At 46.1% G+C, this 17,376-nt stretch overlaps 1 protein-coding gene across 17 annotated transcripts in view; it reads right to left on the bottom strand.

The window, feature by feature from the left end:
• The window catches only part of wnk1b (WNK lysine deficient protein kinase 1b), a 53,401-nt gene that overhangs the window by 4,250 nt on the left and 31,775 nt on the right, over positions 1 to 17,376 (bottom strand). For 2 of the 17 annotated variants that reach the window (XM_061762112.1, XM_061762116.1), the window contains exons 6-33: positions 16,006 to 16,094; positions 15,704 to 15,843; positions 15,204 to 15,283; positions 14,963 to 15,136; positions 14,688 to 14,754; positions 14,416 to 14,612; positions 10,440 to 11,804; positions 8,720 to 8,812; positions 7,953 to 8,183; positions 7,736 to 7,806; positions 6,971 to 7,118; positions 6,780 to 6,896; positions 6,599 to 6,709; positions 6,480 to 6,531; positions 6,257 to 6,397; positions 5,135 to 5,765; positions 4,765 to 5,066; positions 4,634 to 4,695; positions 3,585 to 3,638; positions 2,702 to 2,785; positions 2,601 to 2,637; positions 2,451 to 2,524; positions 2,066 to 2,374; positions 1,730 to 1,998; positions 1,574 to 1,649; positions 1,363 to 1,492; positions 683 to 886; positions 386 to 457 (exon numbers count right to left, since the gene is read on the bottom strand). In XM_061762112.1, coding sequence (XP_061618096.1) covers positions 386 to 457; positions 683 to 886; positions 1,363 to 1,492; positions 1,574 to 1,649; positions 1,730 to 1,998; positions 2,066 to 2,374; positions 2,451 to 2,524; positions 2,601 to 2,637; positions 2,702 to 2,785; positions 3,585 to 3,638; positions 4,634 to 4,695; positions 4,765 to 5,066; positions 5,135 to 5,765; positions 6,257 to 6,397; positions 6,480 to 6,531; positions 6,599 to 6,709; positions 6,780 to 6,896; positions 6,971 to 7,118; positions 7,736 to 7,806; positions 7,953 to 8,183; positions 8,720 to 8,812; positions 10,440 to 11,804; positions 14,416 to 14,612; positions 14,688 to 14,754; positions 14,963 to 15,136; positions 15,204 to 15,283; positions 15,704 to 15,843; positions 16,006 to 16,094 — 5,380 coding nt within the window. Of the gene's footprint in view, positions 1 to 364; positions 458 to 682; positions 887 to 1,362; positions 1,493 to 1,573; positions 1,650 to 1,729; positions 1,999 to 2,065; positions 2,375 to 2,450; positions 2,525 to 2,600; positions 2,638 to 2,701; positions 2,786 to 3,584; positions 3,639 to 4,633; positions 4,696 to 4,764; positions 5,067 to 5,134; positions 5,766 to 6,256; positions 6,398 to 6,479; positions 6,532 to 6,598; positions 6,710 to 6,779; positions 6,897 to 6,970; positions 7,119 to 7,735; positions 7,807 to 7,952; positions 8,184 to 8,329; positions 8,405 to 8,719; positions 8,813 to 10,439; positions 11,805 to 14,415; positions 14,613 to 14,687; positions 14,755 to 14,962; positions 15,137 to 15,203; positions 15,284 to 15,703; positions 15,844 to 16,005; positions 16,095 to 17,376 lie in introns of all 17 variants that reach the window. The other 15 variants (XM_061762117.1, XM_061762118.1, XM_061762113.1 and 12 more) reach the window with 14 other exon arrangements.

Below are 17,376 nucleotides of genomic sequence, written 5' to 3'. Positions count from 1 at the left end.
ACAAAAAGCAATTTTTGTCTGTGTTGCCAAGAGCACATTTGGCCCTCTAACCGAACCCAACTTCAATTTTAGCCCATCACAAACCAAAAAAAGTCTGACGATAAGGCATGACAACAACAATGGCAAATTGAGGATAACTAAGTTACTTTGACAGTCCAGTGGCTTTTAACCGATTACAAGTACCCTAAAGCTGCTAATTTACAGACATGCATAAAGATGCGTGGTGTCAAAATTTACATCATAAAGGAGATTTCCTATTCTAAAGGAAGATAGCTTCTAATGCGATGATTGGAAAAGAAGGAAAACAAGAGGAAAGAACACAGTACGACAGGTAGAAGGGCAAAGAAATGAAAGCGTTACACACAAAGAGCCAAGCAGGGCGTACTCAGAAAGCGCGTCCTCCTGCCGACAGGCTTGAAGGCCAAACGCTCGGAACCCCAGCTCAACTTTACGCAGCCTGAGTGAGGAGATGAAGAGAAGGAGAAGATGGGAGGGAAGAGTGCAACAAAAAGAGACAGGACAGAGAAAAGGTAAGATTGAGTTATCACAGAGAGAGAAATACAGGAAAGAGGTGAGCAGCGTGTTGATGTGAGTAACGACACATAAGCACGCGTTTGTTTGTTGGCAAGCAAAGATGTGAAAGATGGTAACCCCGACATGGTCTTGATTTTGTCGAGCCTACCTGGGGTGGTAGCACACAAGCTGGGCACGGAGAGAGCCGCCGAGCTGGTGTAGGTCGAACACAGGATGTCGCTGGAGGGAGCCGCCGTGAGGGGCAGCTCACCGCTGCGGCCGCCGCCGCCTGGATCCGCTAATCCCCCTGGCGCTAACTGAGCCAGCTGGCCGGGGCACAACGCCGGGACGCTCTGGGCCGACAAAGCGCTGCCTGGAAACAGCGGAGGGCAGCGAGGAGGCAGGGCGAGCGGCAAGGGAGACAGCGCGCGCACACAGACAGCGGTCGTCCAAAAAACACACACACAAACACACGGGAAAACAGACAGAGAAGGCAGTCAGAAATTTTCCAGCTTGGAGCCTGCGGCAGCACCCACCCACACGTGGAACCAAGCAGACACACGTAAACACATACAGTGTATAGCGTTAAACGTTTGCACTGACTGTAAAATCACTGGTGATATAAAAAGTCTCCACACCCTGGTTCAAATGCCAGGTTCATGTAATCTAAAGAACTGACACGAAGATATATCAATCCCCAGGTACAGCAGGGTGTGCCCAGTTGTGTATCCACATTATTTAAGTGGTTTTTTTCGATTGCAATGCCCTACCACTTAAATAGGGATGTGAAGACTTTTCACATCCGCTCTCGGTCGTCTCAACGGACTGTTGAATAGCAGGAAAACCCACCTAGCTGAAGCGGACTCTTGCTACCGTGCGAGGAGCTGGTTCTGGACGATTTGCTGGATTTGCTCTTGGTGGGTCGTCTCCGCTTGCCGGCCAAGGCGATGACCGGGGGGAGTACAGCGGCTGGAGGAACCTACGCCCGCCGACAAAGATGTAGTTTGGTGTGTAAACTTCAATTTTGTCGAAGTTGTTCACCAAGTTAATTGTCATATACCTTTCCCAGCCTTGTGAACAGACCGTCTATTTCTTCCTTCTGACGCGTGTGAAGGTCCTGAATCTCGCTCAAGTGTCTGGTGGAAGAAACAGGACAATAACATGATGAGTTAAGCTCTTGTGAGGCTCCAGAGGAAGCGGGTGAGTGTCGCCTCACTTTTCTCGGAGGCGGTTGATCTCCCGCTTGAAGTCCTCGTCCTCGAATTCTGAGTCGTTGTCGCTGCTTATGTAGGAGTTGTTGAAGGAGTTGCTGCTGTTCAGACTGGGCAAGGAGACTTTGTGGGCAGCGTCCGGACCCGGGAAGTGGCCGGGCTCGGCGGGCCCGTTCGCGGCCGGGGGCGGCGGGCTCGGCCCGGGATCGGTGCTCTGCTCTTGGGCCGGACTGACGGAAAACCTGCCTACTCGGGCCTCAGAATTGGTGGTAACCTGTATTAAAACACAAAACAAATGTAATATCCCAATCTAAATAATGAAGGCGTGATGATATTTCTACCTGGAAGCGTCCGATGGTGGCGGTGGGCTTTGGCGAGGCGCACGGGGAGGAGAGAGGGGAAGGGCGTTGGGACACTCCTAGCATTTTCTGTGGAAGTCCATCCACCACATCTCCACCCTGTGCTCCTCCCACTCTGAGCGGGGACGAGGAGCCCTTGTGCAAACTGTTTTCCGGGCTGGAGAGACTGGAGGAGGACGACGACGATGACGAGGAAGTGGTGGAGGAAGATGAAGAAGAAGAAGAAGTGGTGGAGGAGGATTCTGTGCAGGCTGGGTGCTGCGTGTGAGGCTCTTCAGTGGCCAGCAACACCTAAGCAATGGAGGGAATGTTGAAATAAATAACAGCGAGAAAGGCGGATGAAATCATTTCTTCGAGACTTTCAAACCTGAAATCTCCCAAGTTTTATTCCAGTTTGAGGAGCAGCAGTTGTAGAGGCGTCTTCCTTCAGAGCTAAGGGAGCTGAAAGGTAAACGACATGTAAAATAACAAGATACTAGTCACATAAGATGTGCAAAGAGTATGTCACTATACATACTTGGTTGTCCCACCAGAGGAATGGCGCCGTGGGAAGCCTTAGGTAAATACGGAGGAAACAAATTAGCAGTGTGGATAAAATGCGTGTGGCTATGTTTGTACCTGTGTGGGTGTGCTAAGAGAAACAGTCTCGGGGCTAAGGGCTCGTCTCAGCTGAGCGTCCAGGTCCTCCAGAGGTTGCTGGGACTGCAGAAAGAAAAGAGCGACAGCCTGGTTTTTGTGTGTGTGCTCACACAAAATTCACAGACATACAGGATATTTTTTTTATCCTCCTCAAAGAATGACTAATATTACTGCAGCTTACTGAGCATTGTGACCGTCTCCTTCATATTTCTTCATGTCTATATTATACTGCCCCCTGTTGGCCAAGGCGCGGACACAAGAAGGAGCGGCACAATGCCCATTGAATTGAAGCAAAAAATGTGGCAAAAACTGTTTATTATTCACATTCTATTTAATTATGTCATGTGAAACAAAGAGACAATAAATGCCGGTGGAATGCATACAGTACATAGATGATTATGCACACACAGAAGCACATATAAGGTGGGTAAGCTAAAGATAAATCATATTTTCTCAAATCAATCAAACCCCAGCGAGGTTTAACTGCAGTGAAGATAATTTTAATCCAAGAGGACACATCTCGCCCACGGGAGTTGCGTAAGAAGCAGGGAGTGAATGTCTGTGACTCCCACATTTTTACTGAGCTTGCTACTCGTGCTTGAATGGAATACTATTTTTAGACAGACAGCGGCCCTCGCAGACACAAAAAAAAAAACAGTCTGGGAAATAAACGTCCATCAATTGCCTCGGCTCTTTTGCACTATATCTGTCAATTTGAAATGATTGAAGTGCACTTCGCTGCCTCTGTGATTATCGGTTGGCATCATCTATCCAGACATCGTAAAACATTCAACGTGAGTAAAAGCAAGAAGACATTATGAAGACTTATGGCACTTGTGAATAGCAGCAAAAATAACAACACCTGAGTGAGACACGGTCCAGGGAGGGACGGCGGGAGTTCTGAAGGAGAACTGGCCTAATCTCGGAGAGGAAAGCAGGAGGGATGACATTTGTAGAGGAAAAAATAGTCAGTGAACTTGCATGCAAGATGAGTTGTGAGGAAAGTCAATTTGTTAATACATGATGAAGTTTTTCTTTAAATGTTAATTGGCAGTGTTACCACAGGTTCAAGAATAACTAGTGATCTTTTACAGTACAGTGGTGCCTTGAGATACGAATGACCTTGACTCTCGAGTTTTTCAAGATACAAGCCATCATTTGGCTGATTTTTTTGCTGTGACTTGAATTTTTTTTTTTTAGATATAACCACTGTGTGGTGGTGGCAGTGAATTCAATTCACTTCACAAGTTTACTGTAAAAAATAATAATAATACATTTTAAAAAAAGAGAATTACACTTGTATTTTATTAAGCACATGGCTTCAGCTTTGGCGAACATGTCCATTAAGTTTAATAATAACAAACAGTGGAAAACACCATAGACGGGCTAATGAATAGCATTGTGTTGCGGTTGCTTTAAGCAACGGATTTTTGAACACAAACTGTGGAACAGTACATGTAGACAGATGATATAACAATACTCACAGTTATATATTCTTTATCCTCTGCAAAGAACGACTAATATTACTGCAGCTTACTGAGGAGTGGCTGTCTCCAAATATATCAGTATGTCTGTATTATACTGCGCCCAGGTGGCCATGATGCAGGTAGCAGAAGGAGCAGCACAACGTCCATTGAATTGAATAAAAAAAAAAAATGAGTCAAAAACTGAATAACTCTTGACATTCTATTTAATTATGTCATTAATGTATGTTTTTATAGAGTACGATATTAGTGTTTTTTTCTTATCAAAAAAACAATTATTATTATAATTTTTTTTAATGGCACATCCATTAATTTCATGATTTGAGATACTGGTGTTTTGAATTACAAGTGTGGTTAGGGAAGATTTAATCTCACACCTCAAGACACCCTGTATAATTAAAATCGAAAGCACTGCAAAGGCACTCACCGGTACCCTGGATAAGGGGGCTTTGGATGGAGTGTTCTGGACAAAGTTGGTGGCAGAGTTTACTGAGGAAATAGCAAAAAGTACATCACTGAATAAGCGGAAGTCCCAGGACAGCCATTTAAAGGATGTACCAGATGGTGCAGAAGTGGAGATAGGTGTGCTGGGGCCCTCCACGGGGCTGGGCGAGCCCAGCGCCAGGGTGGTGGGGGGCTGAGGAGGACTGGCCAGCTGGCCGGGGCCGGCAACTGTGGTGGAGGTGCCCAGCGGGGAGGACGTCCCCCCCACCGAGGCTCCGGAGGTAGCGTCGGCAGACAGCAGGTCGCCCTGGGGGGAAACGGCCCCTCCCCCGAGGTCCATGAAGAGTGAGCGTAGCTTCTTCTCCAGAGCTTGGATGTCATCCGGCTTGCTTTGGCAGTCCATGGATGCATCACACCTGGGAAATATCACTGAATTCCATTACAAATTGACAAATTTGATTGGTGCAGCTCTATTAAAACTCACCTCGAGTCACATTCACCACAGTGAGCGTGCGTCTGCCCAGGCAGGACAGCTATCTGTGGCTGTGAGTGGACTGAAGAAACATTGGAGGAAGAAGGTGGGGGAGCGGCGGAGGAGGAAGCAAACTGAGGACCAACCACAGCGGTCGCGGGGACGACGCAGGAAGAGGACGATGAAGTCGATGATGTGGGAGAGAGCGAGCGATGATCGAGCGGAGTTTCACTTGCCGGGAGTGTGGAGGAGGGAGAGGTCACCAGGGAGAGGGGAGCGGATGTGAGCATCGCCGGGAGAATGTTGGAGACACTGCTGAGGGGTAAGGTGGAAGGGACTGAAGCAGGAATGGATACTTGGGCCTGCGACGGAGTCACCACAGCAGCGGAGGAGGAAGGAGTAGGAGAGGCATCCGAGGCCTCCTGGTTTGAACTAGAAATGCCGCCCCCAGCCAAAGCTTCGACTGCAGGAGTGGATGCCTGTGAGGGGACAGAGGAGGGTGGAGGATGGGTGGAGTGCATGGAGGCTGGGGCGGTGCTTGGTCCCGGATCCAACTGGCTCCTGTTCTGTCGCAGCTCCGAGAAAGCTTGCTGTAAACTGACTGCTCCTGCTGATTTCGACAACCCCAAACCTTGAGTTGGAACTGAGGAAAAATAATAGGAATAGAAATAATAAGGATATTTTTTTTGGTGCACTTCTATAGACTTATATTATTCAGCCATGGCAACTTTATGTCATGCTCCTGTAATGTTTGATTAACCTTCAGACGGTCTTACTCCAATCCACCGGAAGTACTCGGATCAAAAGCGACACGCTGTGACTTAACGGGAATAAACCCCGGTGAAGTGTGTAACGTATTTTGGACAAGATACAGTACAGATACTATTATATAGTATAATAACATTGGAATGGATCACTATGTGGATAAATGAGTTTATACTGCGTTAGAAATGTATAAACTGAACATGCCTTTAAGAATGTTCAGCGAAGAACCGCAACAAAGAGGGGAGGAAAAAATTTGGATAGAAAAACAAACCAAAAAATAAATAAATAAAAACTATGACCAAAAATTGCTAAATTGCCCAGCCCTACAATAAGTGAATGGTGGACAAGGAGCTCAAATAAAATGCTTACCCGGTTCAACGGAAGATGCAGAGGATGGTAAGGGAGCTGCGGGAAGGCTGAATTCCTTGAGCCTGACCTCGGGTACGGGGCTGACAATGAACTTGCGACCCGCGGAGTGGACCACTTGTCCTGTTGCGCGAGGGGGCGTGTCTAGATAAACACAATGGTTGTTTATTTTCCTCGAGCTGGCTTGTGCATCTAAATGTTACAACATTTGGCTCAAAGCGATCACCTGGCATGGGGATTGATATAGCAAGATTCGGCTGTGCCATGTCACCGATCATCTGGAAGCCAATCAAACACAATTAATTGTCAACAATCGACAGCACGATGCACCGGTTTTGCATTCACCTGGCTGCTAGCGTCCCTCTCCAAGCCCTTTTCATCGGCGTTCTCAATCACCTCCCGGACCTGCTCGATGAACGACTCCCTCTCGCCCTCCAGGATGAACTCGCTCTGGACCTGGGCACCATGAAATCCACTTTTAAATCCTCGTAAGGGGTAAAAAAAAAAAAGCACCAATGCAACGTACCATGATCTGGGCTATCTCCTCTGGGTTATCGCCATCCAGGTCAAACCTGAAGGTGACCATCTTCCTGTTGTGCGTCTCCAGTTGACACTCTGCTACTCTGTCTCCACGGTTGGATATCTTCACAGGGACACAAATACATTAAGATACTGCCGCAAGGAGTGTCTCGGATGTCTGGCGTTTTCTCCGATTACATTTAGGACATTGAGTTTGGCTTTGGAGATCTTCTCGTGCCGCGACCGGCTCCGCACGGAACGTCTCTGGTGTCGCTTGGCGGAGCGGCCCTCGTGGCGGCCTCCCCCTCCTCCCTCATTGCCATCGCTCAGGCCCTCAGAGTAGCCGCTGAAATGGTCGGTAAAAAGAGCAAAAGAGGCTAAACGAGAGTGTGGGGGGGAAAAAAAAAAATGGTACATTTCCGATAAATTTCCATTGAAGTTAAGCTGGGGAATTTTGGAAATATTTCAAAACGGAAACTTTCCATGGGGATGAAGGGAAACTATGGGAGTTCACTGGGAATCAAGGGTAATTTAATGAAAAGGTATTTTATTTGACCATAAAAACAAACTATAAGCAGACATCCATGCAAATTAGATAGCTCTCCTTGCCCCATTACAGTACCTTAAATGTTCAATTTTGTTTGTTCCACTTTACTTGAGCGGCAGCACACAGATTTCTTGTTCCTTCCTGCTCAGTGGCGGTGCTAGCATGACGACTCCACAAGGGGACGCAAATTAAATCAGAACAGTCCAGTTGTAATGGATTCCTGCGTGTTGCCACTCCTCCACAAATACCTCCCTGTGCAGCCGCATACCAAAAACCGCCACTGTTCCCGCTTAGTCACTTGGACTCCTAAAAATTCCCATGGAAAGTTTCCAACTTTTAAAATTTCTGGAATTTTGGAACCCTAATTGTGTCTCACAGGTATTTAGATGTGATCAAGATGCATTATTTATCATTACCTCTCTATGGATGCTTGGGTTAGGGGTGGCAGCAGTTGGAAGTGGGACAGGTCGGAGGGCTGAGACACAGACTGAAATGCACACAGTAGAGTCAAAATACAGAAGCAATACACACCAACGTTTGGGAGGATCAACAATGACTGAAATTATTGCTAAACAGACAAAGGTTTGGGTTCTTCAGGGAGGAGGGACGTTCTCGACATGCCACGACCAGTACCTGCGGAGAGGCTTCTGTGACCGTATCGGGCGGGGCGGGCACTACACTGATGATTGGCACCATGGTGGCCAATGGGTGGGACACGGGCACGGGAAGAGGGGAAACAGGAAGCGGCAGAGGGCAGGGAGGGAGGGCCACGGCCGCTGTCGGCAAGGTGACGGGAGGGGGCGGCGGAGGAGAAGGAACGAGGCTCGCTGGGGTTGCGGTACAGGTGGGCGCAGTGACACCGGGCTGGGGTGAGGAAGCGGAGGAGCCGATCAAAGGAGGAAGAGGAGACAGAAAAGGAAAGGTAAGTCAGCAAGGGGATGGACTAAAGAAGAATGTGGGTGCAGGGTGCAGCATACGCACACGCACACGCACGACACCGCTGAGGTTACCTGAACCAGTGCTCGCTGAGCTTGGTATAGGAAAAAAATGTGGTCGATAGTGGGAGATGGGCTGAGGTCACACGACTAAGCACACACACGAGAGAGTGAGAGACAAACCCGACACAGGCGGCATGCCGGCGAGCGCAGAGGGGGGAAAAAAAGCAAAGAGAAGCCAACTGAGCTGATGCCTGTGTGACGTCATTAAAGTCAATATAAAAAGAAAACATTTCTTTATGTAGGACTGGTAACACATGACTGTCTGTACAGAGAGAGGCTTGCAGCAAGGAGATATGTGTGATGAAGCGAAAAACTGGACAGACGCACCCACCTGTAGAGAGGAATTCGAACAGTTTGCAAGGCTTTGTAGCATTTGAAACAAGGAAGGCTTATTTTTGTTACCTGCTGCGGGGTCCCTTGAGGGGTCGGTTGCGAGGCCACTGGTCCTAAAAGCGGGGAACCTGGGGCAGGCTGGGTGCTTGAAACCTGAGCCTGCTTTGTAGAAAACAGGAAATAATCAGAACTGATCTATGTCTTTCTGATGGGAAAATTGCATGAGCACAAACGCAAGGTACTTCTACTAGAGTACGGCTCTTAGTCTATGTTTCATTCTTGCGTATGCACACATGCACACAGACAAATTGTCCGAGTATAAAACACACACTACGTGGACAGCTTGTAGCGTTCATAATATTGGGGTTAGGCTCATTAGATTGGGCTTTGTTCTCATGCATGGTCGGAAATTAAGGGTAAGTGCATGTTACACAGTCACAGATGAAACCAAACACTATTTTACTCGTTTGGGGATTCTCGTTTTGTGGACAGACAACCCACTCCGTTTCTTAACCTTCATCCCGAACCAAATCTGGTTTGAAATGTCACATGAATAACATTCAAATCACATTAGAATGACTATCAACCCAAAATGAACCCTTAGAAGGCTGCACACATTATACTTGTCAAGAAAGCAACTTAAACAAGTATAGTTGCAATACATCAGCTAAACAGACAAATAAAAGCACAGGAATAAAAATGATACAAATGTCATGACGGAAGAGCTACGAAGAATGCGAAATGAAAACAATGACGAATATGACACCGATCCTATCAGCTTTCTAAGGGTTTGACGGGTTGCAGCTGTAACCTTTGAACCCTGCAAAAGACAGTAATAACAAACACAAAAAGCACAAAAATAAATAACTGAATCAAAGCGGTACAACACAAAGCTACAAAAAATACACAAAATTAATGTCTGCACATTGCTTTATTTAATCTAAGCCTCTGTCGATTTGTTGTATGTTTTGGTGTGTTTGTCCGCACAAATCAACAAAGTCTTTCGGCTTTATGACCTTTAGCCAATAGAAGAGAACCATTATGTGTTACTCGATGGAGTTCATAAACCAATGAAACAATATTATTATGGCAAGCGACTTTGGATTTGCAGTGTAACATTCAAGTATACCATATGTATAGCATACTTGTACAAACACACGTTTCCATATACAGGTATATATGAACATACAGACAAAATACTACTTACTTAGTACACATTGTGTTAATAATTAAAAAAAATAAAAAAGGATGAGGCTTAGACTGTTTACAAAGCTGGCACAACAGGGCAAGTCTCAAGCAAATCTGAATACACCAACTATTTGTTTTTACCATTATTTTGATCATTGTCAGGGAATAAGAAAAGTGAGACATTCGCAAAGAACATTTGAGACGTGCTCTGTAGCATCCAAGCGACTGGAAAGGGGTTAAATTCCCAACCTTACTACATGGGCAAAAAATATGATCTGGGGTGTCGGGTTGGTCGGGTACCACAACAGGAATTGCCCATGGGTCAAATTACCTTATCACTCGTCTAACGTGATACGTTTCTATATTTTTACAATAATCACTTTCTATTTTGAAAAGTTGAAATTTGTAATAGAGTTGGGACGGTGTACCGGTACTACAAAGGTACCACGGTACCTCGCCGTCAAAAACGATATCTGGTATCGTGATAACACTAATCTGTAAGGCAATACCAATACATACAACTCAAGCAACAACATTGCAAAAATGTAATTGGACCCATGGGTTCAGACTTCCTCGAACGTTGAAAATGTGAACTCAGTACCAGTGTGGGGTTATTGGCCTGCATGGCCAGCAATGACTCATGGTACGTCATGTCGGGCTGGGAGGGAACCACCCCTCCATGTCGGGACCACAGACTCGGAATGAGTGACTCCTGCTGGGCCGCCGACGTTCCCAGGTTAGAGGACGGGGTGGGAGGGAGAAAAAACTGCATGGAGGGCGGATGCGCCTGGCTTTCGGTTGAGTCACAGAATACAGCGGAGGACGACCGCGGGATGGACTGAGCGGCCGAGCAGTCGAAATGGAGGGACGAGGGAGGAGGCGACTGGAACTCTCCTGCATCAGAGGACTGCAGAGAATCGCTGGATGGCTCTGGACTTCGGTCTTTGGCGCTTAGGCCTGCGTGATGGAGGAGGAGACTTCCTGGCGGTAAGGGCAGCTCGGGACTGACATAGGAAAACATCTCTTCGGTTACCGGCTGGAGTCGAAGGTACGAGCCGGAGCCGCCCGACCCCGTTGAGGTGTTTTCATCCAGGGGGAGATCCATGGAACTCCTCCGGGCTCGGTACAGTCTGGAGGCCAGGAGGCTCGGGTCGTTGGCGGCGGCGGCTAAATGGTAGTCAAAAATGCTTCCCGTAGGCGGCGCCGCATCAGCCATGACTGGCGGTGTTGACATCGGGTAGGTGGAAGGTGACGCGTGGTGTTGCGCGTCGGAGGATGAACAAGAAACAGGGCAACCGGTGGGTTGGTTCATCGGAGGTACTGGCGGAGGGATTGGACTGTGCGCGCTCAGTCTTTGCATGATGTGAGGGTGCAGGAAGCCTGGCTGAGGACCGGAATCGTAGCCCAAACCGGCAGCCGCTGCAGCCGCTTGCCTCTGCTGGTGGAAACTCAAGAGGCCGAGCTGGTGCGCAGTGATCGGGTAGCCGCCGTACGCCATGGCTTCATAATGGTCAAGTAAGGCCGCTTGATTTAAACTCAGTCTCCTCACCACTTCCTCGTGTTCCGCCCTCATGTCCTTGTAGCCGTAGAACGTCAGCTCCGATTGTCCCGGGAGATGCAGATGCTCCCCCAATCCGAGTCTCTGAGTGAAACCGGGATTGGCCATGAAGAGAGAGGGCGGGTCCACGCCCTCCATGCCGGAGAAGGGGTGCAGGCTGCTCCCGTATCGGGGGTACGCCGGCTGAAAGTGGCGGGTGTGAGCCTCCAGAATAGACGTGCTCTTGCGCCGCTGCGTGTTATACGCCTTCGGGGGGCCGGTCGGAGGAGGTGAGAAGGAAATGGGGCGTTCTGGGATGGAGGGGAAGAAAATAGTGGGGGGGTCTGGTAGTGTAGGGAGAGGGGCGCTCCCCCCTGCTCCTCCTCCTGTGCTCGCTCCTCCACTGTAGGGGTGCGCCATTGAATGCTGCTGCGACAATGAGATACAGCAGGTTTAAGAATGACAGAAAGGCAATACAAAGAGCATCGTCTCTGAACAACATATCTCCAAGAAGCAAAAAGATGTGGTTAGGATAAATGAGACTATTCCAAAGAATAATAATAAAAAAAGAAAGAGAGATTGAGGGAAGGAAGCATCAGGGTGAAAAAGAGGTATAAAAAAAGATGACAACGTTAGGGAGGAGTACAGCTGGAAGGTGAAATATTCGCTGGAACTTCAATCTGCCGATGCATCTTCACTCAGAATTTTTTTTCAAACCCTACGAAATGTCGACATCAGGAAGAATCTACCGATTTATGCTGGCATTCTAGTACAGTGATGCCTTGAGCCAGTGATCCGACTTTTGTGAGATACAAGCCGTTTTTGCGAGATACATAGCTTTGCCAGAAAACGCCACTGACATGCAAACGGTTAGCTTCGATAGTTGCGGATTCAGAAACAACGCATATGTGAACGCAAATGTTGGAGCAACACATTTAGACAGATAATATAACAATAGGCAGAGGCATATATTCTTTATCCTCTACTCAAAATTATACTACAGCATCTCACTGAGTAACTTGAACTTAAGTAAGTCATGATGAACAAACTGTTTAATTGGTTAAAATCTATATCATAATAATGCTATTACTCTATGTTTTTATAAAGTACAATATTATTGCGTGCTATTTTTCCTTATTAAAAAAACAAACATTTATTTGTTTTTTGTGTGGGAGGCTGGAATGGATTAATGGCATTTCCATTTATTTCAATGGTGAAAAATGATTTTTAGATAAGTGTTTTGCGTTACGCACGTGATCACAGAACATATTAAACTTGTATCTCAAGGCACTACTGTATTTCCTTGTAAAAATAACCTATTTAGGGACCGATAGATAATTATTGTACTCTTCCTTTTTCTTATACACTAACCCTGTACACAGTGGATGTATGTAATACATTCTGCCAGTGAATGGGCTTTCCTGGTGGTAGATGCATATGATATAAGCACATTTGCATAGATTTTGGACAGCCAGTCAATCTGAACTGAATATAATCCCTTGGTAGTCCACCAGAAGAAGAGAGGCAGCAAAAGAGATGGATCAGATACCAATGTGGCACATGATCCTTCATTATCTCTTTTCACTCAAGTCTCTGCTTGCCGCCACCTAAACGTGGCGCAGCGGGACGAGGACCTTTGAACCTACAGGGCTGGAGAAGAGGGCGGGCAGGCTGGCCCTCCGCCGCCTGACCCTGGGCAGCGAAGGGGCCGAGTGAAGAGGAAGCACCGTCTCCAGGGCTTTGGAGAGGCGCATGGCGAACGTGTCCTTCTCGGCCGAGCGAGGTGCGCGAGGGGAGGCGCCGGCGTGGGAGGACGAGGAGGACAGGTCTGGCGGAGGGGTGAAGGGCCGCTTGAGGTGAGGCGCCAGGGGCGTGGGGGCGAGGGAGTAGGAGGAGGGGGGGACGCAAACGGACATGCTACGGCTTCGGCGGCGGTGGGACGCAGGCTGCGGGACGTGAGGAGGTTGGGACCAAAAGGGAGAAGAAACACAAGTGAAGATGCAAAAAAAAAAAAAAAAAAAAGATAACAGCAACAAAATGTCAACATAAGCAAACACAAAATCTACACTAAATCAAACAAAAATCTACCTGGGAATTTGTCAGATTTTATTTTTAGGAAGGCCACACACCAAGTCAGGGGTCACTAACAAGGTGCCCGCGGGTATGGTCAATAAACACTGTAGCTCACCAGTGATGAAACATTGTGATTTCCTCGGAATGTTTCAGAAGTGATCGTTTTGAAAACACTTCAGAGATACTCGAGATGAATATAAATGGGACTATTACTCTTACTGTTATACGACTGTTGTTGTGCACATTGTTCTCTAGTCCCTTTTGACTTCACGACTCTGTTTCATATTAATATTTAAATCTGTTTTCTACCTTGTTTAATCATTGCTGATAATTATAAATCTTATTGTGTGAGAAATTAATATGTCCAGTGTCTTCACATATGAATATCATTAATCATTAATAACAACTTATAATAAATAAGTCATTTCAGAAGTGTGCATCAAAATTATGGAATAATCAGTAGCCAAGAAGGATTTTCCAGTTTCAACAAGGTCGTGACCCCTGGTCTAAGTTATTCCAAAATGAAATGATATTATTTAGTTGTCGTTGTAGTAGTTCTTCATATGTGCATTTAAAAAAAAAAAAAAAAACAACAGTTCTGTGAGTGAAAACCTAAATATGACACCTGATGGATAAAAAAAACACATGACATTTAAATACAACTTAGAAAGAGTAAACAAAAGAAAAAGGGAAAATGTTGCACTACAGTCATCTAATAATCTAAAAAGAGGAGGTTGGATGTAGGAGAGACGAAATTATATAAGAATGTGGGACGACCAGGAGTTTAAAAACTCCTGCTACTACTCTCGTGACTGATAAAATGTAAAACCGAACATGCGCAACTCACAACCGCAAGCCCACTCGCAGGCACTGCAACCGCGATCCCACTCCAAACACACCGAGCAACAAATCCGAGAGCACATTTGGTGAGATAAAGCGCCTGTCGGGAGGGATGAACTCCACTCACCACTGGCTGCGGAGGCTGGGCGTAGGCCGGGTGCTGCTGCGGCGCGGGGGCGATGCCTCCGGGTGTGGAGGGGTAGGGGCTCTGCGACTGAGGTTGGCTGGCGGGCGGGCAGCTGTAGGACATGGTCAGCTGACCCAGCTGGGGGCAGTCGCTGGAGAAAAGCGAGGAACCCTGACCACTGTCCGCGCCTCCTTCAGCTGAAATTTAATATATGGAGTATATGTATGGAGTAGGAATATAATGCGTCAACAAATCAACGTCCTGTGTCTTACTTGTGTGCGAGATGCCCAGCTGCTGATAGTGATGCTGTTGCTCCACCTCTGTCTCGTCAACCTCTGCCTGGCAAAAAATCAAAAATAAATAAAAAGGGTAAAAACAAAACAACCCAAACAAAGTGAATACAGTGGTGCCTTGACATACGTTTGTTCTGTGACCACGCTTGTAAAAGAAAACACTCCACAAATCATTTTTACCCATTGGAAACAATGGAAATTAATTTGTCTTCTAAATAACTAAAAACAGCAGTAGAATGTGAAGAATTAAAAACCTGTGCATGTGACGCTTTGAGTGCCTCTTGTTGTTCCGCCTCAAGTTTCCTCTTCGCCTGCTCTTCTCGCACTAGCTGCCTCTGCTCTCGCTTCCTCCGGATCAGTGACACACGATCCTTGATGGCTTTGGCCATAGTCTTGTGGTCGCCCTCGGCCACATAGCCAGACTCAACCTAGAAGTGGGACATTGTGACAATGCTGATTCCCTTTTATTTAACCCAGACCGCCATCAGTTTATACCATTTCCTGGGCCACATCTTCCGGAACGTCCTTGTTGAGGTCGAAGGAGAACTCGATGGCTTCGTTGTCTTTGTATTTTCCTGGAAACACAACAACACAGTACGCAGGTGTTCAAAATGTATCTCAACCCATAGAAGGTAAGAAAAACAGCAGATATCGAATATTTTTCAAATCGAGTATTCTTCCGATTATCCCATCGATTAATTCAGGAATACGATAAAAATTGATTTTGCATCATTAAACACAATAATGTGCGTGTGAGGTGCACGTATTATTTTCGTCCACTTTGGCTTGCCATCCTCATGTTCTACTGTAGTATCTGTGACTTAGAGTGTTTATGGCTTTTAAACGCAGAGCCTGACTCGAGATGGTATGCTATATTAAATTAGCTAACATTGATAACTTGCGTTGGCGAGGCAGAGATTTTGCATCAACCTTTTTTTTTGTAATCGAATTACTCAAGGTATTCCGTTCGTATTCTTAAGCATTATTTTTCTTACCTTTGAGCTTCTTGACATCTTCTATTCTGAGCCACAGTTTGATGGCGATCATTTCCCCGTCATCCTCCTCTGCCAGCTCAACCCTGACCCCCGTGTCCTCCTGGAAGAAGGCGTGGTTCAACAGAATCTTGATGGCGTATCTACAAGGACAAGACAGGTTAGTTTGAAGGATTATAAATAAAGTGGAGGGAAGAACAAAGAAGAGATGTTTTTTTTTTTTTTTTTTTTTTTTTGGCAAGACTATTGGATGTAAAAAAATTACACACTATTACAGCTGGTTTGTGTATGTGTGTGTGTCATACCTCTCGTCTTTGTTCGTCCTGATGCAGCCCTCGATGATTTCCTTCACTTCGGGAATGGCCACCTTGTCGAAACTACCGGGCTTCACTCCCTGCGTGACAGTACAAAAAACAAGTTAACTCAATAAATTGTACTCTGGACAAATGGTCCTTCAGCTTACTTGAGATGAAAATACACCAGTGACGCTATAATGTCCATACAGTGCAATAATAAGACTAAATTAAATTAATTCTGCTGCTGTTTACTTGCAAAGTCACGTGATGTGCGTGACTTGAATCAAGTGGGGGGCAAGAGAACATACATTGGAAAACATGAGGCATTAAAGTTGCTTCCCATGGCGCAGAATTATATAATCAGGTTAACATCAATGGCGTCTTGTCATTTAAATTGATGGCGGTTGAACAGAGCAGTGTGTTTGTTAGGACTGTATAAATATTTGACAAGCAGAAGTATGTACGGGTCCAAATCGGGAATTAATAACAAAACATTTTACAATTCAACCCTCAGGAATCTCTTTTGGTGGACATACAGGACTTGAATATTAAAAGCATAATTGATGCTGATGTAAAAAGACCAAATTGAACATCGTTAAATGACAATTTGCATGCTTTTTGGTTGAGTGATCGAGATCTAGTTGAATTCTTAATTACAATCAAATGGAAATAAAACAGAACAAATGCATACACTTATGACACATTTAAAAACTTTACTTGAAAATGGAGGACTTGTAGAGATTAGCATGTTAAATACAATCTAATCTAACTCTTAATCATAATATTAAAAGGGATGGGTCAAGATGTACTGCAATAGAAGGTGAGTGACTTACCTTGAGTGCACCCAGAGAAAAGGCTTAACTTTTAGTCCAAAGTGACTGAAGATTGTTTACCAGCAAGCGCAAATGACCACCTCCCATCTTTTCTGTCATTGGTTCTTTTCTCTCCTTCCACTCCCCACCACCAACTCTCTCGCTCCCTCTCTGGATTTCGCAGTCACCCACAAATACACACAGTGAGATTCCAGGGCCAAACAAAGTTTGGACTCATGGGGGGAGTAATGATATTAGGTATGACAGATGAGAGGGAGAGAAAGCGGGCTTTATGGGGCTGACTGGAGGTAAGGAATGCTCAGGAGGAAGGGGAAGAAACTCTCGGCCAGGATTAAAGGACGAGGCAATGACGCGGGCCTTAAATTCCTATAAATTGGTTAAGTGTTTTTTTCCACACAAACTGGTATTCGTAACATCATTACTTCCTGGCAAATGTAACTTTTTGACCGTTGTTTTTTAGTGATGACGTAAGAGGTTAATGAGGGTGACCGGCCTCGTCAGGACACTGGCTGTGGGGATCAATTGCCCGGCGAAAAGAGAAGGGGCT

This window comes from Phyllopteryx taeniolatus, chromosome 22 (genome assembly GCF_024500385.1).
Source record: "Phyllopteryx taeniolatus isolate TA_2022b chromosome 22, UOR_Ptae_1.2, whole genome shotgun sequence".
NCBI classification, from domain to species: domain Eukaryota; kingdom Metazoa; phylum Chordata; class Actinopteri; order Syngnathiformes; family Syngnathidae; genus Phyllopteryx; species Phyllopteryx taeniolatus.
This window is presented reverse-complemented; position numbering and strand designations above follow the sequence as displayed.